The sequence below is a fragment of the Thalassophryne amazonica genome, chromosome 21 (genome assembly GCF_902500255.1).
Source record: "Thalassophryne amazonica chromosome 21, fThaAma1.1, whole genome shotgun sequence".
Lineage (NCBI taxonomy): Eukaryota > Metazoa > Chordata > Actinopteri > Batrachoidiformes > Batrachoididae > Thalassophryne > Thalassophryne amazonica.
The window spans coordinates 36569659-36594710 of NC_047123.1; the positions used below are offsets into that span (position 1 = coordinate 36569659).

At 41.6% G+C, this 25052-nt stretch overlaps 1 protein-coding gene across 1 annotated transcript; it reads left to right on the forward strand.

Annotated features, from left to right (window-relative positions):
• The first annotated feature begins 9921 nt into the window (after positions 1-9921).
• acbd3 (acyl-Coenzyme A binding domain containing 3) lies at positions 9922-23854 on the forward strand. The gene is made up of 8 exons (XM_034162347.1): positions 9922-10211; positions 16666-16807; positions 16965-17105; positions 17323-17481; positions 17689-17863; positions 18577-18814; positions 19589-19876; positions 20979-23854. Exons 1-8 carry the CDS (start codon positions 9956-9958, stop codon positions 21191-21193), a joined length of 1614 nt encoding a protein of 537 aa, XP_034018238.1. The 5' UTR covers positions 9922-9955; the 3' UTR covers positions 21194-23854.
• The last annotated feature ends 1198 nt before the right edge of the window (positions 23855-25052 follow it).

Sequence of the window (25052 nt, forward strand, 5' to 3'; positions counted from 1 at the left end):
CCAACCCTAACTATAAGCTTTAGCAAAAAGGAAAGTTTTAAGCCTAATCTTAAAAGTAGAGAGGGTGTCTGTCTCCCTGATCTGAATTGGGAGCTGGTTCCACAGGAGAGGAGCCTGAAAGCTGAAGGCTCTGCCTCCCATTCTACTCTTAAAAACCCTAGGAACTACAAGTAAGCCTGCAGTCTGAGAGCGAAGCGCTCTATTGGGGTGATATGGTACTAAGAGGTCCCTAAGATAAGATGGGACCTGATTATTCAAAACCTTATAAGTAAGAAGAAGAATTTTAAATTCTATTCTAGAATTAACAGGAAGCCACTGAAGAGAGCCATTATGGGTGAAATATGCTCTCTCCTTCTAGTCCCCGTCAGTACTCTAGCTGCAGCATTTTGAATTAACTGAAGGCTTTTCAGGGAACTTTTAGGACAACCTGAAAATAATGAATTACAATAGTCCAGCCTAGAGGAAATAAATGCATGAATCAGTGATCTGTCCCATGTAAATTCATTGTGTATTCTCTTTTGATTGTTGACTTTACTGAATCATGCATCAGGATATAAACACACAAAGTAATCAGGGTTTTGTTCCTCTGAAAAGGTCAGCTACAGCCTCCAACAAACAAAATTCTATAACATTAGTTAGTTTTTTTTTGCACACGTGAAAATTTTGAATTTGGTCTATGAAGGAAGAAAAAATATATGCAGGAATATGGGTTAGTATATGCAGGAACACTTGGATGCTTACTTTGCACAGTACTGCATGTATCCTTAGAATAACAAAAAAAAATTATTATTATTGTTGTCATTCTATAAATAACATGCAGTTTGATGTTCTGATGAAAAACTCTTTCTGTTTGATCTGTTTTTTTCATACAGTTAACTCTGATTTTTCAAACATTTTAAGGTTTTCCACAAATATATTGTGAGTGCTGCTCCGCCAGGAGGAAATGATGAATCCTGTCCCCTTTTAAGTGGCAGTAAAATGAATCTCAAACCTCAATACACAAACTTCAGAAGTACCCAGGAGTGAGCACTTGACACTGAAGGGGTCGCCTCCATTTCACAGTCGGGGGTCATGTCAGGAGGTCAGATCCTGATGTGTGTGTGGAACAGTAACAGCATTTTCTTTCTTTCTTTCTCCTTTTTTTTTTTTGGTACAGTACAGTGGTGTCACCCTCATTGCTGAGCATGTTTTACTGGAACGGATTGAGATATGGATCTGCACAACATTTGTTATTTGTTGTTTATTCTGAATGGGGTGTGCAGCCAGTACATTCTGAGTGCCGGTCCCAAGCCCGGATAAATGAGGAGGGTTGCATCAGGAAGGGCATCCGGCGTAAAACAAGCCAACCCAACTATGCAGACTCAGAATCGAATTCCCATACCGGATCGGTTGCGGCCCGGGTTAACAACGTCCGCCACCGGTGCTATTGCCCAACAGGGTGCCAGTGGAAATTGGGCTACTGCTGGGTGAAGATGACGAAGAAGAGGAAGAAAACGTTGCCACGAACAGCGGGAGAAGAAGAAAACTAGAAGGGTGGAAATGAGAGTGGGGACTTTGAATGTTGGTAGTATGACTGGTAAAGGGAGAGAGCTGGCTGATATGATGGAGAGGAGAAAGGTAGACATATTGTGTGTGCAAGAGACCAAGTGGAAGGGAAGTAAGAGCAGGAGCATCGGCGGTGGGTACAAGTTGTTGTACCATGGTGAGGACAGGAAGAGAAATGGTGTTGGGGTCATTTTTAAGGAAGAGTATGTTAAAAGTGTGTTGGAGGTTAAGCGAGTGTCTGACAGGGTGATGAGTGTGAAGTTGGAAATTGAAGGGGTGATGATGAATAAGCTAAAAGAAATCACAGACTGTAAGGTGGTAGCAGGAGAGAGTGTCACTAGACAGCATAGGATGGTTGTTTGTAGGATGACTTTAGAGGTAAAGAAGAAGAAGAGAGTGAGAGCTCAACAAAGGATCAGATGGTGGAAGCTGAAGGAGGAAGACTGTTGTGTGAAATTTAGCGAGCAGGTGAGAGAAGCACTAGTTGGAGAGGAAGCAATTTTGGACAACTGGAAAAGTACTGCAGATGTGGTGAGGGAGAGGAGGTCCAGGAAAGCATAAGGAGAAAGAGGTTGGCGAAAAAGTTTTGGGATAGTCGGAGAGCTGAAGAAAGTAGACAGGAGTACAAGGAGATGCGGCATAAGGCGAGAAGAGAAGTGGCAAAAGCAAAGGAAAAGGCATATTGCGAGCTGTACAAGAAGTTGAATAGTAAGGAAGGAGAAAAGGACTTGTACCGATTGGCCAGACAAAGGGACAGAGCTGGAAAGGATGTGCAGCAGGTTAGGGTGGTAAAAGATGCACATGGTAATGTGCTGACAAGTGAGGAGTGTGTGCTGAGAAAGTGGAGGGAATATTTTGAAGAGTTGATGAATAAAGAAAATGAGCGAGAGAAAAGGCTGGATGATGTGGTGAGAGTAAATCAGGAAGTAAAAGAGATTAGCAAGGAAGAAGTGAGGGCTGCTATGAAGAGGATGAAGAGTGGAAAGGCAGTTGGTCCAGATGACATTCCAATGGAGGCATGGAAATGTCTAGGAGAGATGGCAGTAGAGTTTCTAACCAGATTGTTTAATAAAATCTTGGAAAGTGAGAGGATGCCTGAGGAGTGGAGATGAAGTGTGCTGGTTCCTATTTTCAAGAACAAGGGTGATGGGCAGAGCTGCAGTAACTACAGAGGCATAAAGCTGATCATCCACAGCATGACGTTATGGGAAAGAGTAGTAGAAGCTAGGCTTAGAAAACAGGTGAAGATCTGTGAGCAGCAATATGGTTTCATGCTGAGAAAGAGCACTACAGATGCAATGTTTGCTCTGAGAATACTGTTGGAAAAGTACAGAGAAGGACAGAAAGAGTTACATTGTGTGTTTGTGAACTTAGAAAAAGCTTATGATAGGGTGCCAAGAGAAGAGTTGTGGCATTGTATGAGGAAGTCTGGAGTGGCAGAGAAGTATGTTAGGGTAGTGCAGGACATGTACAAAAATAGTGTGACAGCGGTGAGATGCGCTGTCGGAATGACAGACTCATTCAAGGTGGAGGTGGGATTACACCAAGGATCAGCTCTGAGTCCTTTCTTGTTTGCAGTGGTGATGGACAGGTTGACAGATGAGATCAGACAGGAGTCCCCATGGACTATGATGTTTGCAGATGACATTGTGATCTGTAGTGAGAGTAGAGAGCAAGTTGAGTCTAGTCTGGAGAAGTGGAGATATGCTTTGGAGAGAAGGGGAATGAAAGTCAGTAGAAGCAAGACTGAGTACATGTGTGTGAATGAGAGGGAGCCCAGTGGAATAGTGCAGTTACAAGGAGTAGAAGTGGTGAAAGTAGATGAGTTTAAATATTTGGGGTCAACTGTTCAAAGTAATGGAGAGTGTGGTAGAGAGGTGAAGAAGAGAGTGCAGGCAGGGTGGAGTGGGTGGAGAAAGGTGGCAGGAGTGATTTGTGACCGAAGAATATCAGCAAGAGTGAAGGGGAAAGTTTACAAAACAGTAGTGAGACCAGCTATGTTGTATGGTTTAGAGACGGTGGCACTAACAAAAAAGACAGGAGGCAGAGCTGGAGGTGGCAGAGCTGAAGATGTTGAGATTCTCTTTGGGAGTGACAAGAATGGACAAGATTAGGAATGAACATATCAGAGGGACAGCTCAGGTGGGACGGTTTGGAGACAAAGTCAGAGAGGCGAGATTGAGATGGTTGGACATGTGCAGAGGAGGGACCCAGGGTATATAGGGAGAAGGATGCTGAGGATGGAGCCACCAGGCAGGAGGAGAAGAGGGAGACCAAAGAGGAGGTTCATGGATGTGCTGAGAGAGGACATGCAGGTGGTTGGTGTGACAGAGGAAGATACAGAGGACAGGGTGAGATGGAAACGATTGATCTGCTGTGGCGACCCCTAACGGGAACAGCCGAAAGACAAAGAAGAAGAAGAAGATTCTGAATACATCCTGATGAGTGAATTATTTTGGGAGAAACTCATTGAAATGTTTAAAATACGCCATCCTGCTGTGTAAAATATACCAAAGAAAAAGAGAGGCAGAATCCACATCTGGATCTAGACTATCATTGGTGGACAAGTGCTTTCTTTTTTAAAAGAAAGCACTTCTTTTTTTAAACTTTTTAAAAAGTTATATATAATCTAAAAATTCTGAATTAATAACCAGATTTGCACCAGAATTTAATAATGCTCCTTCTTGATCACAAACTACTTCACCATGCTTGACAGGGATCATCTGAAATTACTGTTTGGAATGCAAAAAAAGGGGGAAAATAAACCCTTTTTGACACTATTAAAGAAAGGGTCAGATCTGGAATTTGCAGAAAAACTTAAAAGACTTCTTCCTTTGAGTTATCTGAAGATGTCCTGGTTGGGTTTTTGGGTAGCAAACCCTCTGATGATGTAAACGCCTCGTTTGGAGGTGACGTGTCACACACAGCCGACCCATTTAGCGCAAAAAGTCAGAGTTGATGTAAAATGTGTTTATTTATCCCTGTTGAAAATACTGTGATCCAACGGACAACAGGATTGTGTGTGACATTTTTCTTTTTGTATCTGTCTCTCCAGTCTGAATGTCGGTGTGATGTTTCTGCTTGACACATGTACCATTGTTTTGGAAGGATATACTTGATGGTGAAGACATTCACACACAGTCCCACTCTTTTTTTTTTTTTGGTGGTGGGGGGCTGTTTCCTGTGTGCACAGAGTGGAGTGTTATATTAAAATCAGGTTGTTGAAGTTCCTGATATCTTCATGGCTCCTGAGAGATCTTCTGATGTCTGTGTATGCTGTGTGCACACCTCATGCATCACCTCATATCACAAACTCACATTTCTACAAGAGCTGAAAACAGTTTGGATTTGTCCTGATAATTTGTGCATCACTGTCATCCTGCAGCCTGTGATGGAGGTTTGAAATGTTAATTCGGTTAAAGAACAGACAGTTGTAAGGTGGCTGAACTTCCACACATCAAAGACTTGGAGCACTCTGGGATTTGTCACCAACATACAGTCAGTCAGCATTTTGACACCTTTAAAGACAAACTGTTATTCCACAGACTGCTCAGACAAATGAGCCTCATCAGTTTGCAGGGAAATGCTAAAATCTCTGCGGGCCTTCTCCTGAGTCCAGCTTTTGTGGATTTCAAAGCGGTTTGAGCAGGTGTGAATGACTGTGGTAGGTATGTACACTAACACATTCAGAAATATACAGTTAAAATGATTCTGTAGATGCAAGTTATGTATTAAAAAAGAATCACTTCACAAAAATGATAAATGTTTTCCCGACACTCATGTGAACTAGATTGAATTTGTTCTAAAATATAAAATGAAGTTAAGGTGTTTGCTTGTCTTTGCAGTTTAACAGCATTCATACATCCTGTTATTGTGTTTAGTTTTTGATACTTTATGTCAATCACTTGTATGCATGCATTTCTTTTTAACAGCTAGATTTTGCCTTCAACATTTTTATTGTGCATCTAGATGACCACACTGGGAATAAGTGTTTCATGCTTTTCCAGCTTCTGCAGTTTTGTACATTTAAATTTTTTTTAATGTTTTATTTTAAAGTAAAATTCTATTCAATCCTGCCAGGATGGATGCTGTTCTTCCTGTTGTCCAGTAGATGTCACCATGTGGTATATTACAGCTATAGAGAGTGATCTTGTTCGTACAGTTATGATAAAACCTTTGTTAGCAAAAACTTATTTTATCGATGTAAGTACACAAATTCAGGACAATTTTAACAGCAAAGTGGCACTGTTCCTGGAAATACTGCAGTATAAGCGAGCTGTTTGAGGAGGAAGACTGTGGTGAGGACTGTCACTCGTCAGGTAGGAGAGGCCTCTGGGGCCCCTTGGCAGGATTTTGGCCCGGGCCCCAGAGAGAATAGGGCCACCTCTGCATTCTATAGATATTCTTATTTAATCATGTACACTCCTCCAAAATAATGGCGTAAGAAATGAGAAACATTCTCTACTCTACAGAAATCAAGATCTCCAACAAACACAAACTTTTCTTTTAATGAATGTGCCATAACTGGAAATACTGAAACACAAGCAGGTCACAGAGCAGAAAAAAAAACGCATAAGCACACTGCAGGAAAAAAGGAAAGAAAAAAAAACTTTCTGATGATAAAAAAAAAAACAGCCCAAAAAACAAAAACAAAAAAAAATAGTATGTCGCAGTACACGAGAACTATTATGAAAATAACAGAAAAATATATTTTCGGAAAGTAAAGCTGTTGGGAATATACTGTGCCCGTGGTCACGTGATAGGCTCTGGCCCAATAGTAATGAGCCACATTTTTTTTAATCACCTAAAGAGATTTTAGGCAATCATACTTTCCCCATATGTTGAAATAACATTTTTTATGTATGTTAAAAATTACGCTCTAAACTAATCATTTTGCACTGACGACAAAAATCACCCCTAACACAATGGTGAATAGTGACATCTACTGGAAAAAGGGGGAATCACGTTTGTTACTGCCGTTTGCGGTCTGAACGTTTTTTCTACTTAGATTTTTTTTTTTTTTACATTATTTACAAAATCTGACAGGTTTCTAGCAACAAAACGGGCATATTATGCACGAGATAATATCTAAAAGGGAAATAAAGCAAAAGCAACCAAATAAAATACACACTCCTCTTACTTTATTTTTTATCTTAGCTCAATAATAATAATAATAATAATAATAATAATAATAATAATAATAATAATAATCTTCTTCTTCTTTGTCTTTCGGCTGTTCCCGTTAGGGGTCGCCACAGCAGATCAATCGTTTCCATCTCACCCTGTCCTCTGTATCTTCCTCTGTCACACCAACCACCTGCATGTCCTCTCTCAGCACATCCATGAACCTCCTCTTTGGTCTCCCTCTTCTCCTCCTGCCTGGTGGCTCCATCCTCAGCATCCTTCTCCCTATATACCCTGGGTCCCTCCTCTGCACATGTCCAAACCATCTCAATCTCGCCTCTCTGACTTTGTCTCCAAACTGTCCCACCTGAGCTGTCCCTCTGATATGTTCATTCCTAATCTTGTCCATTCTTGTCACTCCCAAAGAGAATCTCAACATCTTCAGCTCTGCCACCTCCAGCTCTGCCTCCTGTCTTTTTGTTAGTGCCACCGTCTCTAAACCATACAACATAGCTGGTCTCACTACTGTTTTGTAAACTTTCCCCTTCACTCTTGCTGATATTCTTCGGTCACAAATCCCTCCTGCCACCTTTCTCCACCCACTCCACCCTGCCTGCACTCTCTTCTTCACCTCTCTACCACACTCTCCATTACTTTGAACAGTTGACCCCAAATATTTAAACTCATCTACTTTCACCACTTCTACTCCTTGTAACTGCACTATTCCACTGGGCTCCCTCTCATTCACACACATGTACTCAGTCTTGCTTCTACTGACTTTCATTCCCCTTCTCTCCAAAGCATATCTCCACTTCTCCAGACTAGACTCAACTTCCTCTCTACTCTCACTACAGATCACAATGTCATCTGTAAACATCATAGTCCATGGGGACTCCTGTCTGATCTCATCTGTCAACCTGTCCATCACCACTGCAAACAAGAAAGGACTCAGAGCTGATCCTTGGTGTAATCCCACCTCCACCTTGAATGAGTCTGTCATTCCGACTGCGCATCTCACCGCTGTCACACTATTCTTGTACATGTCCTGCACTACCCTAACATACTTCTCTGCCACTCCAGACTTCCTCTTGCATCTGTAGTGCTCTTTCGCGGCATGAAACCATATTGCTGCTCACAGATCTTCACCTGTTTTCTAAGCCTAGCTTCTACTACTCTTTCCCATAACTTCATGCTGTGGCTGATCAGCTTTATGCCTCTGTAGTTACTGCAGCTCTGCACATCACCCTTGTTCTTGAAAATAGGAACCAGCACACTTCGTCTCCACTCCTCAGGCATCCTCTCACTTTCCAAGATTTTATTAAACAATCTGTTAGAAACTCTACTGCCATCTCTCCTAGACATTTCCATGCCCCCACTGGAATGTCATCTGGACCAACTGCCTTTCCACTCTTCATCCTCTTCATAGCAGCCCTCACTTCTTCCTTGCTAATCTCTTGTACTTCCTGATTTACTCTCACCACATCATCCAGCCTTTTCTCTCGCTCATTTTCTTTATTCATCAGCTCTTCCAAATATTCCCTCCACCTTCTCAGCACACACTCTTCACTTGTCAGCACATTACCATGTGCATCTTTTACCACCCTAACCTGCTGCACATCCTTTCCAGCTCTGTCCCTTTGTCTGGCCAATCGGTACAAGTCCTTTTCTCCTTCCTTACTATTCAACTTCTTGTACAGCTCGCAATATGCCTTTTCCTTTGCTTTTGCCACTTCTCTTTTTGCCTTACGCTGCATCTCCTTGTACTCTTGTCTACTTTCTTCATCTCTCCGACTATCCCAAAACTTTTTCGCCAACCTCTTTCTCCTTATGCTTTCCTGGACCTCTTCATTCCACCACCAAATTTCCTTGTCTTCCTTCCACTGTCCAGATGTAATACCCAGTACTGCCCTAGGTGTCTCCCTCACCACATCTGCAGTACTTTTCCAGTTGCCCGAAATTGCTTCCCCTCCAACCAGTGCTTCTCTCACCTGCTCGCTAAATTTCACACAACAGTCTTCCTCCTTCAGCTTCCACCATCTGATCCTTTGTTGAGCTCTCACTCTCTTCTTCTTCTTTACCTCTAAAGTCATCCTACAAACAACCATCCTATGCTGTCTAGTGACACTCTCTCCTGCTACCACCTTACAGTCTGTGATTTCTTTTAGCTTGCATCTCCTATAAAGAATGTAGTCCACCTGTGTGCACCTTCCTCCACTCTTACATGTTACCCTGTGCTCCTCCCTTTTCTTAAAGCAGGTATTCACCACAGCCATTTCCATCCTTTTTGCAAAATCAACTACCATCTGTCCTTCCCCATTCCTATCCTTAATACCATATCTACCCATTACTTCCTCATCACCTCTGTTCCCTTCACCAACATGCCCATTGAAGTCTGCTCCTATCACCACTCTTTCATGCTTGGGCACACTCTCCACCACCTCATCTAACACACTCCAGAAATCTTCTTTCTCCTTCACCTCACAACCTACCTGTGGGGCATATGCACTGATGATATTCATCATCACCCCTTCAATTTCCAACTTCACACTCATCACCCTGTCAGACACTCGCTTAACCTCCAACACACTTTTAACACACTCTTCCTTTAAAATGACCCCAACACCATTTCTCTTCCTGTCCTCACCATGGTACAACAACTTGTACCCACCGCCGATGCTCCTGCTCTTACTTCCCTTCCACTTGGTCTCTTGCACACACAATATGTCGACCTTTCTCCTCTCCATCATATCAGCCAGCTCTCTCCCTTTACCAGTCATACTACCAACATTCAAAGTCCCCACTCTTATGTCCACCCTTCTAGTTTTCTTCTTCTCCCGCTGTTCGTGGCAACATTTTCCTCTTCTTCTTCGTCGTCTTCACCCAGCAGTAGCCCAATTTCCACTGGCACCCTGTTGGGTAATAGCACCGGTGGCGGACGTTGTTAACCCGAGCCGCGACCGATCCGGTATGGGAATTCGATTCTGAGTCTGCATAGTTGGCTAATAATAATAATAATAATAATAATAATAATTATTATTATTATGATAACTCAGTATCCCGTTATAACGTCCAGTTTCATTGGACTGCGTTTTATTTTTATGACACACTGTGCTGGATTCCTGCCTCTGTACAGACTTTAAATTAAATCCATTGGTATGCTTTTTTTTTTTTTTTTTTTTTTAATAAAATAGACGGATCGAAACTATTAAAAAAAAAATTCGGTCCAGGAACTTCCGCGCGGTGTAACAGGAAGTAGGTACGTGGCTGCTTCAGCTGACATCTCTGCATGATGGCGACAGAGGTTCAGAGCGGCGACCTCGACTCTGCTCACTCCAGCCGGCTCGAAGTGTCCATCGATGGGCTCACTCTCAGTCCCGACCCGGAGGGCGAGCAGGGACAGGCTCCGGAGTCGGAACCCGAACCTGAACCTACGTCTCCCGAGAGCGACGATCCTGATGGAGCGAATGCTAAGTCCACGATAGAGACGAAATGGGGCTTTGCTCTGCAGGAGCTCTACGGGATGGCTCTAAAATTCTTTAAAGGTATGTGATGTCTGTTTGGACGCAGAAAATAGCTGATATTGAACCCGTGAGTGTGAATTTCACAACTAGCAGCGCGCTAGCATTAGCTCGAAGCTAGCTGTCACTGCAACCTCGAGCTGCTCGCCGCGGCGTTAGCATCGCTAGCTATCTAGTAGAAAATATTTCCTCCTATTTCGCATCCATATCTAGGAATTATTTCCATATATATCACAGCCAAATCTAGGAATTACTTCCACCTATGTCACATCCATGAAATGTCTAGGAAATATTTCCACCTACACCTCACCCACCTCTAGGAAATATTTTTCCTTATATCACACCCCCATCGTGGAAAGATTTCCTATTGTGTCACATCCACATAATGGAAATATTTCCTCCTGTATCACATCCGTATGTTGGAAATATTTTGCAGTATAACAAATATGTTCTGCTTTAGTTTAGTAGTCACTTTGAAATTTATGATGTGGTGGGAGTGGCTCAGAAAACAAATTTTCTGCAAAAAAACCCCCAGACAATTTCAGCTACACTTTGGAACACTGCACATGGGAGACTTGAGCTTAGATTGATCTATTACCTTGTATGAAAATCCTCTGTTTTCATCCACTGTGGAGTAGGTACACATGTATAACCTAATACGGCGTCTGCTGCTGTGGATGTATCAGCTGTACGTTTTGAAATTGGGCTAGTAGTATAAAAAAAAAAAAAAAAAAAAAAAAAAAAAGTAGAAAGGGGGTGTTCACAATAACAGCTTTGTGGCATTCAGTCAGTGAGTTCGTCAATTTTGTGGAACCAACAGGTGTGAATCAGGTGTCCCCTATGTAAGGACGAAGCCAGCACCTGTTGAACATGCTTTTCTCTTTGACAGCCTGAGGAAAATGGGACGTTCAAGACATTTTTCAGAAGAACAGCATAGTTTGATTAAAAAGTTGATTGGAGAGGGGAAAACTTATATGCAGGTGCAAAAAATTATAGGCTGTTCATCTACAATGATCTCCAGTGATTTAAAATGGACAAAAAAAAAACAAAAAAACAGCGACGCATGGATGAAAACTGAAAACAACCATCAAAATGGATAGAAGAATAACCAGAATGTGGCAAAGGCTCACCCATTGATCAGCTCCAAGATGATCAAAGACAGTCTGGAGTTACCTGTAAGTGCTGTGACAAAAGACTCCTGTGTGAAGCTAATTTATTTGCAAGAATCCCCCGCAAAGTCTCTCTGTTAAATAAAAGACGTGCAGAAGAGGTTCAATTTGCCAAAGAACACGAAATGGAGGAATATTTTGTGGACTGATGAGAGTAAAATTGTTCTTTTTGGGTCCAAGGGCCACAGACAGTTTGTGAGACGACCCCCAAACTCTGAATTCAAGCCACAGTTCACAGTGAAGACAGTGAAGCATGGTGGTGCAAGCATCATGATATGGGCATGTTTCTCCTACTATGGTGTTGGGCCTATATATCACATACCAGGTATCATGGATCAGTTTGGATATGTCAGAATACTTGAAGAGGTCATGTTGCCTTATGCTGAAGAGGACATACCCTTGAAATGGGTGTTTCAACAAGACAATGACCCCAAGCACACAAGTAAGCGAGCAAAATCTTGGTTCCAAACCAACAAAATTAATGCCTCGCAGATGTGAAGAAATCATGAAAAACTGTGGTTATACAACTAAATACTAGTTTAGTGATTCACAGGATTGATAAAAAAGCAGTTTGAACATAATAGTTTTGAGTTTGTAGCGTCAACAGCAGATGCTACTATTATTGTGAACACCCCCTTTTCTACTTTTTTTTTTTTTACTAATAGCCCAATTTCATAGCCTTAAGAGTGTGCATATCATGAATGCTTGGTCTTGTTGGATTTGTGAGATTCTACTGAATCTACTGGTACCTTGTTCCCATGTAACAATAAGAAATATACTCAAAACCTGGATTAATCTTTTTAGTCACATAGCACTACTATTATTCTGAGCACTACTGTACCTACGTGAAGTTTTGCCGTTTCTTCAGTCACAGAAGCCTGTAAGTCTTTCAGAGTTGCAACGACTGTCTTGGTGGCTTTCCTCACTAGGCTCCTTTTCACAGGGACACTTTGAGAACGGCCTCATCCAGACAAATTGATATTGACAGTATGATTCTGTACAGTATGCAGTATCATAGTTTATATCGCTTCATGATTGATATAAATCAAGTCCAAGACACATTGACTGAGTTGGAAATTTTCATGTGTTCATCCTCTAACTTGTCTGTAGAAATAATTTGTATGAACATTAAAAACTTATATTTACTTTGTCCAATTGGCCTCCGTCTATGCAGAGTATGTGTAAGAATGGCTGCAGTTCCTAAATAGCTGCAATATTTGTGTTAGATCAAGTGGAACTGAATCCAGGTTTGTGCGCATCTCATGTCTTTATCAGTAACGCCACATTTCAAGAAATTTTTTCACACATCACCTGTAAAACAGTGAATTAAAGGAACATAGCTTCACAATCATTTTATGGTTTAATCCCCAAATTATGCTTCTCAGCTTCTTGTCTAATTAACTGGCATGGAATTAGTAAAATATATATATATTTTGTTTTATAGAATCCATGTATAATTATTTTTTCTTTAAAGATCATCTTGCCTCATAATTTACTGTGCAGCTCCTGTGTTCATCATCAGAGCACCTGTGCCATATTTTACAAATTAATAATAAAAAAGATTTCTCATATTCAGAGTCTGACATCAGCTTGAGGTTGACCAGAACTTTTCTGGCCGTCATGGGTGAGGGTTGGTGAGACAGGCAGATGAGTAAAAAGAATCCTGCCTGAATATGTTTTTTGTGCCTGTCGTCTCGCTGCCCTGGGCTGGTACTTTGAGACCTGTGAATGGACTCTGTCCTCGGTAAACAGGAGGCGATGTTTGGAACCCTTTCAGTGGCACTAAGTTGGCAGAAACACCCCCTGTCTGGCACAGCTGGGTCAGGAGCTAATACTAGTTTATTTCTGTGACACTGACAGTAGAGAAGACATGGTTGGTTGTCCCAAATTTTGTCTTGGGACTTTTCTCATGGGATGTTTCAGCATTTCCCATAATGCCTCTGGTGGCTCCCTGTGCTTCCCAGAATGCACTGCAGTGCCAGCAGTGTTCCGGGATTTCAAAGCCATGTAAGCAGGATGTGGATGACGTTAATTTAGGGAGTTTACGGGTGATTATGATGATTATATGCTCTCCCAAGTTGAGAGGGTTATCTCGAGGAGGTGTGGCACCTGTGATGGACTTCTGCTGTGCCCCGATGTTGTCTTATTGTCCATACTTCACAAGATGTGTTTACGCTGAGTGCTGAGCTCCTGACACCAGAACTCTCGTGAAACCGACCTCTCATGTGAGTCACGGACCGCCAGACGGTGCGAGCTTCACAACTGGGAAACACAGAAAGTCAAGATTTGTCGTTGATGTTGTCCTGCATTTATAATCTACTGGGCAATTCTACCATGACAGACGTTACATTTGTAAGGAGTCTGAGCCACTTCAACCAGCCTCACAGTAAACGTTGAAGCTGTGACTCCCTAATCTTGTATGCGAGCATAAATGAGGTCTTGACGTTTTTAGGCAGAGAAGAAAAGCTACCCAGTGATGCTTCTTTTTTTTTTTTTTAATGAAAACAAAAAATATGAGTGTGATGGATGTTGCAATAAAAAGATGCAGCATTAAAATGTCCTCAAACTTTATTTTAAAATTCTTTGAAAGCTAACAAGGATTTGTGATGGTGAACTCTTGGTATATAGGGGCAGCAGGCTCACTAATATATTGACTGCAGTAGAGAACAAATAGAGGCAGTTGGCCACACTGGCTTCAGGGTTGTGAAAAATTCCATGTGATGGACAGTACATTTGATTCATTAACATGACTTGCACATACTAAGATGTGTTTTTTGAAATATTTTAATAATTTGCTTAGGAAAAGATGAAATCATCAAATTATTGACTATTTTACATCAAGTTACACCATTTCATGCATCTCTGGGTTTAAAAGGTTTTAGGACATCTGAGGAAACTGTTTCCACTTCCCCTACATACCCGAGCTTTCTTGAGATACACGTAATAAGAACATATCAGAAAAATCTAATGTAAAAATCTAGCAAAAACTGATAACAAACCAGTTTAACTACTCATTTGACTGTCAAACTTCATGTGGGAAAGAGTTACTTCCTAATGAGTTCAACTTGTGTTGTAAAGTTGGGGGGTTTATAAATAAGTTGCACCCTTTTTCAGAATCCATAACTGAAAGTAATTTTTGGCTGCTAATCTCCCATAAGCATGGTGGAATAGTGGTTAGCACTGTTGCCTCACAGCAAGAAGGTCATGGGATCGATTCCCACCTGTGTCCTTTCTGTGTGGAGTTTGCGTGTTCTCCCCGTGTTTGTGTGGTTTCCCTCCGGGTGCTCTGGTTTCTTCCCACATCCAAACATACGCAGGTTCGATGGACTGGAAACTTTAAATTGTCCGTAGGTTTGCGTGCAGGTGTGAATGTGTTTGTTTGTCTGTATGTGGCCCCGAGACATACTGGCATCCTGCCCAGGGTGAACCTCACCTCACACCTTATGACTGTTGGGATAGGCTCCAGACCACAGTGACCTTCATTGCAGTTGAAGATGAATGAGTGAGTGATGTCCCATTTTTCATGGAATTTCCAGCTGTTCAGACTGAAACTATTCCAGCTTCTTGCATGTCATGATTTCTTTTCTGTCACTGCACATTAGAGGTTTTGGTAGTTTAATGCTTGTTGGACATTAAAGTATGTAATTTGAAGGTTTTTGTACACTGGTTGAAAAACACTTTTCAACTTTTTACAGATCACAGTTAATAACGGTGTATTTATCATTAACATTGATATTTGTTTATTTGAGTTGTTGCGCAGATGTTTCTGTGCTGCAGTAATTAGTTCGTAGACATATAGGACAATTAAAACTGAAACATGTAAAAGGTTCAAATGTAAGTAAATAAATAAATGTTATTAAAAGTGTAAAAATACAGTGTCACTGCCAGGCTGCTACTATTCCCATAAGGAAATCAAATAAGCAAATGTAAGTAAAGATTTGTTTTTGTGTGCATTTAAACCTCTGGAGGGTTATACCTGAATGGTGTGTATTCTTCTCTCTGCTTCACCTTGTACCTTCTGGTTGAGTGCTTGCAAATCTTAAAGCTTTGAAGAAAAGCATCTGACTTTCAAACTGAAAGATTTCCGATGGCAGTTACTGGATTAGTGTCCAACACTTCCTGTTGCTTTACAAACAGTCAGTTTGAACACAAGCCGGTGGTGACATAAAGAGCGACTGTGCAGACAGGTTTGGACCTGGGTGTGAGGAATGGAATCTGCTTTGTTGTATTGGTGACTGATTTGATTTGTAATTGTGGTTTAACCTTTGGAAAACATAATTCTCACCGTGTGTCATTTGAGTGGCCTTTGCATGTGCTTGTTATTCATTTAATGACTGTATTTGTTGTGAAATGTCATAAAGAACAACATGTCTAATGCATTTTCTGGGACCTCGAGGAGACATTCTGAAATGACTTGTTTGGGATGGGCAATTTTTCAATGTCTAAATGGTTTCAGTCAAAACAAGTTTGTTTCAGGTTGATGCCATTTAAATCTCATTGAACCCAGTTTAAAATTATTTATAAAAGCTTCAGTAATGACTATCTGGCTTCAAATCTCCTTGAAGTAGCCTAAAATCACATTAAACCACAGAACCAGGTTGTCTGTATAACTGTTTAAAATGGATTAAATAAGCTCTTAACCTCATTTCAAACCTGTTGGAAGTGTTTAAAAAGAATTTAAAACCACACTTACATCGGTGGAAAAAAATGTGTAAAACAATTACAACGTAATTATTTTTTATTTTAACCAGATGAAAGCAATTTTAATATTTGTTTACACTGGTTTATACGTTTAAGGCCACAATGGAAGATCTTTTTTGTTTTAAGAATTCTTGAGGTTTATATGCCTTTTTGAACTACTTCTTGTAAAATGAGAAATGGGAGAAGCTGAAACTGACAGTTTGTCCTTTTTTTGTTTTTCAAACATTCATTCTTTCATTCATGCATTTTCTGTCGTTTATCTGGGTCTGGATCAGGCCACACGTCCCTACTGTTCTGTGATGGATCTCTGGATGTTCAAAAGCCAAGATGAATAATGTAATCAATCTGACACGTTGACATTTTTTGATAACTTTCTGATTTTTAGCTGTAATCAACAGCATGTAAGTAATTTATTTTGGATTCTCTGCTTTTTCTACAGGGTTTTATGAATTGAACCTCATTATTTGAAGGCATCAATGATACTTGGTCCTCACTGCTGGTTCCACATTGTACACAATAACAAAGCTGTACTTTGGTGCCTCTCAGGTTTTGTTCACCTCAGCGGGGAGTCGAGTACAGCAAACCGATTTCTATGTTGTGTCTTTCAGATAAAGATGGAAAAGCGTTCCACCCGACCTACGAGGAGAAGCTTCGGCTGGTGGCGCTGCACAAACAGGTCTTACTGGGTCCTTACAATCCTGATGCCTCACCAGAAGTTGGCTTCTTTGATGTCCTGGGCAACGATCGCAGGTAACATGAGCCAGCATTTGTATGTCTGACCTTTGACCCATCCAGCACATTCTTGAACATTATGTGCAAAGTACACAAAGTGCTGTTTCTGAAGAATAGGCATGATTTAGTGTAGATTGCTGGAAAACGTGCATGTTGCTTGTTGGTCTGTGTGCAGGAAAGAGTGGGCGTCTCTGGGTAACATGGAGAAAGAAGAGGCCATGGTGGAGTTTGTCAAGCTGCTGAATAAGTGCTGTAACCTTTTCGCGCCATACATCACGTCACATAAGATCGAGAGGGAGGAGCAGGAGAGGAAAAGGTAAGATGGCCATCTTTAGTTTCCCTCAGGGAGAACCCTCAGCTCCACTTTCTAAAAACAGACTCAGAAGCACTCAGCAAAAACTGAAACCTCAGTTAGTTTGCTTGTTCACGATTCATCTGTTTGTTGCTGTTAATTGTCTGTCTTTGTGTTTTTGTACAGTATAACATCGTTCAGCTTCATTTTTCAAATTTTTCTTTTTCTGCTTGTTTTCTAGGAAAGAAGAGGAGGAGCGGCAGAGGCAGGAAGAGGAGGAGAGAGAGCGACAAAGGCAGGAGGAGGAGAGAAGGAGACTTGAAGAGGAGGAAAGGCTGAGGAAGGAAGAAGAGGAAAGGAGACAGGCAGAGGAGGAAAGGCTACGAGTTGAGCAGCAGAAGTACGTGTCTTCAGCTTCTTGGACTTAAGTTGTACTGATTTGGGTTCCTCAGAACTCACGGAGTTAAAATCTTGATTTAATTCAATTTGGCTTGTTGATCTGTTGAGATCTTGTCTCGTCTGGCTGGTCAGCGTTCTACAGGAGCGTCAGGATTTCTCTCCTGTGCTTCCATCCTCACTAACTCCACTCCTCTGTTCTGTTTCCCAGACAGCAGATCATGGCGGCGCTGAACGCCCAGACAGCTGTCCAGTTCCAGCAGTATGCTGCTCAGCAGTACCCCAACAGCCCCGAGCAGCAGCTGAGCCTCATCCGCCAGCTCCAGGAGCAGCACTACCAGCAGTACATGCAGCAGCTTTACCAGGTCCAGCTGGCCCAGCAGCAGGTGCCGAGTTTCAAACCAGTCCGTGTTGTTCCTGTGTTATTACATTCAACAGGCTTTTAGTATTTGTAGTACGCATCTATAAAGTTCAACAGGTCACAGTATCTGTTCATGGTTGAGGTTTACCTTCAAACATTTCACTCTGGATTCTAATTAATACTTAAATAAAGCACAGAGAACCATCAGCAGTGACTGTTGGTGTTTATGTGGAAGTAAAGAACCCACACAGACAAAAACATCTAAAATTAGTGTTAATCGTGGTTTCTTACAGCCTTCATTCAAACCTGAGGTCTTTCTTCTGCGATCACAATGAGCTGATGACGGCGCTTAACATCTGTCGTCTGAATGTTTGAGGAACAAAACTGGATTTAGGCCTCAGACAACCTGCTGGTTTGTGTTTGCACCTGTTGATAGAATTCCCATGTGTTAGACCAGCTGTGTTTTAAAAATGTGTTTAATGAGAAATCCTCCAAGGAGCGACGCAGGTCAACACTCACTTAACTCCAGAGCCACAACTCCCAGAGCTTCTGTAGTTCTCTTTGTTACTCTGCTAATAACACCCAGATCAAATCGTCATCAAATACCCGCCCCTCTGAAAACAAATCTGCACTTTTTATTTTAAGATATTTTACAAACAAACGTGTGTGACCTCATATTTCACCTGCTTCTGTTGTTCTTCTGATCGGCTCATCTCTTTTCCTCTCCTCTCATTCCAGGCAGCATTACAGAAGCAGCAGCAGACAGATTTGATGGTACAGACGACCTTGGAAGGTGGCGGCTTTGGCGAGCCCATCCTCGCCTCAGCAGCAGGATCTTTATGTGCAGTTTTGTCACCCGGTGGGGAAGAAATCCCAACAGTCAACGGAGGCCAGTCAGACTCGTACTCTGAGAGCATGGACCGGGAGCCCGAACCTGAGCCAGCAGAGGAGGTCTCGGAGAACGGACCCTTGATAGGTTGGTTTACTTTAGGTGTTTGTTTTATCTTATGTGCAAATGTACATGTGCTTACCGTTAACAGTTGGTTTGATCCGAGTAGATGTTCTGTTGCTAAGTGTGGTGCAGGGGACACGGGACAAACCAAGCTTTACTGCAAACCAGAAACCTGATTCTTATCTGCTGTGTCCTTGTTCGTGTGACCTGAAGAGCTGGAGCAAGTGACACCTGATCGTCTCCTCAGTGTGCTCATCAATAAACCCGAGCACCAAACTTCTAACTGGGAAATGGAATAAGCAGCTTGTTTGTAAACTGATTAAATATTTGAGATTTTTAAAACGGAGGCGTGAAACAGATGGCTGCAGTTTGCCAGAAGGCACATGGGAGACTCAAGCCTAGATTTAATCTTTTTTTTTTGTGTCTGAAAGTCCTTGTTTTGTCCCATTCCGCCATGAGGCTGTAACTTGTGGTGCAACAGACACAAGTTTCCGGTTGTATCCACAGAAGTCTAAAACTCTTTTGGAGTTGAGTCCTTTGGTGGCTTCTCTTGCTAGTCTTCTTTCATGTTCACTCTATTTTTTGAGAATTGTCTCTTCCACACAGTTTTACCACACAGTATCTTATTGTTTTTATTTTTTCATGATTGATGTAAATGAAGTAAAAAATGAGGACTTTGTTTCAAGAAAACTTGTCAAGTCTCACAGGAAAAAGCAGCGATAGCAGAAACACTGTGTGATTTATTTAAAATTTGAAGCATAAAAGCAGAATATCAAATGTCTTGTCTTCTGTTTACAGCCGACTCGCCTCCAGTCATCGCTGCCCCGTCCATGTGGACACGGCCCCAGATCAAGGACTTCAAGGAAAAGATCCGACAGGACGCTGACAGCGTGATCACAGTCGGGCGCGGTGAGGTCGTGACAGTGCGTGTCCCCACCCATGAGGAGGGCTCCTACCTGTTCTGGGAGTTCGCCACGGACTATTATGACATCGGATTTGGGGTCTTCTTTGAGTGGACAGATGCTGCTTCTGCGTCAGTCAGTGTGCACGTGTCAGAGTCCAGCGACGAGGATGAGGATGATGAAGGTGAGGTGTGGCTGAATTTTATACTTCATGTGAATGATGGTGCCGCATCTAAGTGGGTGTTAGCGACAACACGGGACCAACCTGTGGCTGTAGTTTGAAAGAACTGATGGTTAACTGTGATGGTGCAGAATGCTGACGCTTTAGCGGCACCCAGTGGTTCCTGAGTGAAGTGATGGAGGTTGGGCCAACTGGTCATATCTTTGACAGTAGCTCCTCCCACCTATAAATGTTATTCATCACTGAGGTTGGACAGTATGATGAGACAAACCTATTTTCCACTTTTCAAAACCTGTAATGTTTGTGTAACAGTTGTGGTTTTGACAGTTGGTAACTCGCTGTCAAACTGTTGTCCATCACAGGAAAAAATGTCTAATTTCATGAAACACTCAGATGGTCAGTGGGACGTTTCACATTTCTTTGTTGTTGTCACATTTCTTTGTTGTTGTTATTGTTGTTGTCCAACAGTCCAAAGTTCTCAGTTTCTAAGAGTGTAAAACTCATAAATGTCCCATGATGTCGTGTTTCAGAGCATCGTTGGGCTGATGACACTCGGCTTCTTCTGTCCTTTCCGCTGGAGGACTGTCTAACCTTAGCATGGCTGTGACTGTTTTTCTGACAGCTATAAGCAGTAACTGCAGTGTTTTCTGTTGCCATGGAGACGAGTGCGCCGCGAGGCCCCATTGTATTCGCCGATATCAATAAGCCCAGGTCCTATGAGCTAATGTTGGTCAAGAGGTTTTTGTGGGTTGTCTAACGTCATTGCTGCAGGACCCACTCAATGACTGAACAGTGCTTAGTTTTTTGGTTGCTACCTCCTAGGAGGCGCCAGTGGGCAACACCCAAACTTAACTGTGTGGATGAAAATGGGTCTTGTGGTCACGATAAACTCATCGTCACTTTCAGGTGCTTTCTGGACCAAAATCTTGGTTGGGTTTTCACATGAACCCACTGTGACCCACGTGACCTACTGAAAAGTAGGTCAGGGTCAAAACCTTGTCACCGTGGTAACTCATGCATATGCATTAGATTTACAAATGTATGCATTCATACTTTCTGTGTGAACACTTTGTGCCTCTTGTTGAATTTGTTTGTGTGTGTGCAGGTGATGCTCCCAATGAGGAGGAGAAGGCCAAGAAGGAGGCGGGGAAGCCTCAAGTGGATGAGATTGTGCCGGTCTACCGGCGGGACTGTCACGAGGAGGTTTACGCCGGCAGCCACCAGTACCCCGGCCGTGGGGTCTACCTGCTCAAGTTTGACAACTCCTACTCACTGTGGCGCTCCAAGAGTGTTTATTACAGAGTCTACTACACTAGATAAGCCTGAAGAGACACCGGGTGGCGCCGAGGAGTGCGTTTGTTCAACTGTATGTGTGTGTGAGACGCCAGTGCAGATGTATACGAGTGTGTTGTGAGAAGGAGACCGATACTGGAGATCGCCACCAGGGGGCAACAAACATTTGGAAGCCCGGTTTGCAGATTGGACTCGTTTGCATTCTACATGTCCTGAGATTCTGTCTGTCCTCTCTTGGAAGAGGAGGGTGCATTCTGTCATGTATTCACCACCTCCCCGTGCTGCACTTATGAGCTGTTGGACTTTGCTGTCTTGTTGTAATTTTACCACTTTTCGCACCTGGCTCCTCCTCCCGCTTCGCACAGTTCACCGTGGCCTTATGGCTGCTCTCCCCTGCATTGAGAACCATGAAGGGATACCAGCACTTCCTGTAGTTATGGTTTATCCCACGTACCACGTAACACTATGTTGTTTTTGTTTGTTGAGTGTCTGGTCTGTGGACAGACTCACTCCTCTTATTTTGGAGCTGAACAGTCTGACTTCTTAACTGCTCACCAGGTCCGTGAAAATCTGCAAAGGGTTTTGTAATGTGTGTCTTATAACTTTATAGGCAGAAACAGTTTGCCTTCTATTTGGTGAAATGTAGGAGAGGTCAACAGGTCAGGCTGTTAATTTTTTTTTTTCTCCTAAGAGCAAAGCGTCCTGGTAAAATAAATGGTCACACAAGACAATTCTCTTGATTTGGGCAACTGTTCAAAGTTTTGAAGTCTGAAATGCTTATTAAAAACATTAATTTCTGTCCTATTTAATTACTTTTATATGTGAACTCAAAACTTAATTTTCATTTACACTGACCACCAGAAGACGGCGTAATCTTCAGGATGAGAGCCTGTGTTTGAAGGTCCCGTCTGAGTAACTTGCAAATACAATGAGTGTTTGCTGATAAAACTCAAATATGAATCCACAAAAAGGACGAGATGGTTGTTACAAATTACAGTTGAGGGGCACAACTTCAAATTGTCAAGATGAGTTTCTACTGATAAAAGGAGCATGTGTCCTCTGTTGGTCTTGTGCATGTGTGCGTTCAATGTTTAAGACTCCATAGTTACGATAGTCGTGGTTAAAATACGACCTTTTGTTTTCTGTGTTAGGTTGTAGATTCCAGCTTCCATTTTTTTCAACTCCACCTGATTTAGTGCTACCTAAAGTGTTGAGGGCTGATTTTTATCTTCACTGTGTTGGATTAGTTTTATTTTTACAATAAACCATTTTGTGGCTTTAGTGACAAAAAAAAAATTAAAATAAATGCTTCTAATATCCATTACAGGAAAAAGACAGTAAGATCTCTTCAACATACTTATTTGACCAAACAAACTAAAATTAAAAATACAAAAATTCATCTGCATTTTGAAACCCAGTTAAAACTTTTCTTTGGTTCGGTCAGTTTAAAATCAATCAAAAATATTCAATGATTAAAAAAAAAAAACGTTTTAAACCACTTTGTCTTTGGTGGGGAGCTGGTTAAAACCAGATTCTGACCACATTAGTGTTTTACTAGTTTTGAACTGTTTGAATGCTTTGAAAGAACATGATAAACACAATCTGGTTTGAACCAGTTCCTAAAATGATTTAAAAGCAGATTAAACTTATCTGTTAATGGAAACTTGGAAAAAATTTATCTCGAAACAGCATCAAATATTTGGCCTTTTTTTTTATCCCGATAGGTGACTTATTGGATTAATCATTGATCAGAATATTAGTTTTCTCTTTATGGATTTGCACTCATCTCTACTTTTTCCCCTTAATGTCAAAGTTCTGCCTTTCAGATCTTTTTCTCAGTTATTCTATAGATTTAAAATAATCTCTTCATATTGATCATTCTGTCCTCTGAAGAGGCTTCGCTCAATTTGGTTAACGCTCTTATTTTGAAGCTGTTGCATCTCATGATGGTTCAGATGAAGAAATTTTTCAGCCAAACTGCAGTGTTGATGTACATTAATTTTATTTTGCATTTGTGGAACGAGGTAACCATTTATCTCACCTGGTGTCATTAATAAATTAGGTTATTTGAGATTTGGTGACGAGGTTGTTTACCGATTAATTGTATTTGCCTTTGGGGGGAGGCTGCTTCTGATTGGCTTCACATCACTTTGCAGCTTTGAATGTGACTTGTGATCTGCGCTGTTCCACACAGGCGTTTGGTTTATCCCGGTGATGGAGCTGTATTTCTACACTTTATGCAATGAAACCTTAAACACGAGCCGACCCACGTGTTCCCTCACATGTCGTTTTGTCGGGTGTCTCATCCATGCAGTGATGTCACCTGAGCTTTAAGTCATCCAACAAGTTTCAGACGGTTCTGCTATCTGCTGATGGGCTGTTTGTTGACTTTCTTCCTGCTTTGAGTTCTTGAAGCCTTGTTATGTAGATAATTGGATAACTGAGGTAAGCGTCCGGGTTTGCAGGAGGCGCCTGTGGTTTTATTAAATCAATGCACTGTAAAATAAGGTGAATGAGATGTTTGTGTACATTTTACCTTGAATGAAAGTCCTAAACTCAAAAGTGTAAAACTATCCACATGACAGAAAAGCTTTTTGTATTGTTATGGAGCTCCTACGAGTTGCAAGATCTTTTGGGCATATATATATTATATATATTTAATCTTGATTAAACTTGTGTTCATCTCAAGTGTTGCTTGCTGACTTTTCTGTAACTGCCTTTTGTTCCTTGTGTCACGGAGCGAGTGCATCACCCATGAGCTGTTTCCTGTTGGACCCATTTTCTGCTGAGGAACACAAAAATGGGGATGTCTACGTGTGGAAAACGACATTCCACCTTTGGCGGCTGCTTTTCACAGTGCCTTTAGGATGTTACAGAGGAAGACTGACTCAGTGGTTTTGTTTCAAAATGCTTGAGCAACAAAGACAATACAGGTTAAAAAGGTCAGCAGGAGTCCACCTGTCCCTGCCCCACCCACTGCTCACTAAGTCAGGTGTGCTCAGCCAATCAAGAGCCAGGAAACATCAGCTTTGACCAATCAGCTCTGGATGCAGCAGCTACTCTTGGCGACCTCCAGGAGCAGGGGTCATGACGCTGCTGTGGAGCCAGAATTCACGTTGCTCTGTCGGGTTTCAGACAGCAGGGGGCGCATGGAATAAGAATTGGTGGAGTTAAAATGATGGCTTAATTAAAAAAAAAAATAAAAATAGCATTTTGTGCTCGTGTGTGAAAATATTTATTAAAACGAGCAACATTTTGGCTGTAGTGTTTTCTGGGCTACAAAGACCCAATTTAGAATACTGTAATCCATTTCACAATATATGATCAAATGTCTGTCTATCCGGATGACTGGATAAAAACAAGGGCAGAAAAAAGAAAGGCATCAAAGTAAATTTTTTTTTTAAATTATTATTATTATTATTTAAGGTCTAGTTGTTCAGTTTCACTTACTTTTAGTTTTGCTTGTATAAATTTTCTTGCACTTTGAGTCAACAAAATACATTAAAAGCATCCAAAAGTTGAAAATAGATATTTATAATATACAGTATGCATTCAAGTTATTTATTATTATCATCAATGATGTTATCCTATTAGAAATGCAACTCTTATTTTATGTATTTTATTTATTTATTTTACACATTTTCTCCACTAACGGACAGTGTTTTGAACGTCCTTATTAAAAAATGATTTCTGTCTTTTTTTTGTATCCTGGGTGGAGTTAACGCATTTAAACCTTTCTCCACCAGGGGGCAGTCGTGCATTGACGACTGCGTTGAGTGTGCGGAGATGCAATTTCCCCAGTTGGTGGCGGTAATGCACCACTTGGTTTGTAAAACTACCAATAACCTCGTATCGGGCTAACTAGCAGAATATTTCTCTTTGCGGC

Bases quoted from the DNA above. Each gene is read 5' to 3' on its own strand.
- acbd3 (XM_034162347.1), top strand. From the start codon at position 9,956: ATGATGGCGACAGAGGTTCAGAGCGGCGACCTCGACTCTGCTCACTCC. The intron at 17,106-17,322 runs GTAAGATGGCCA...CTTGTTTTCTAG, and splicing joins GAGGAGCAGGAGAGGAAAAG to GAAAGAAGAGGAGGAGCGGC. The intron at 19,877-20,978 runs GTGAGGTGTGGC...GTGTGTGTGCAG, and splicing joins CGAGGATGAGGATGATGAAG to GTGATGCTCCCAATGAGGAG.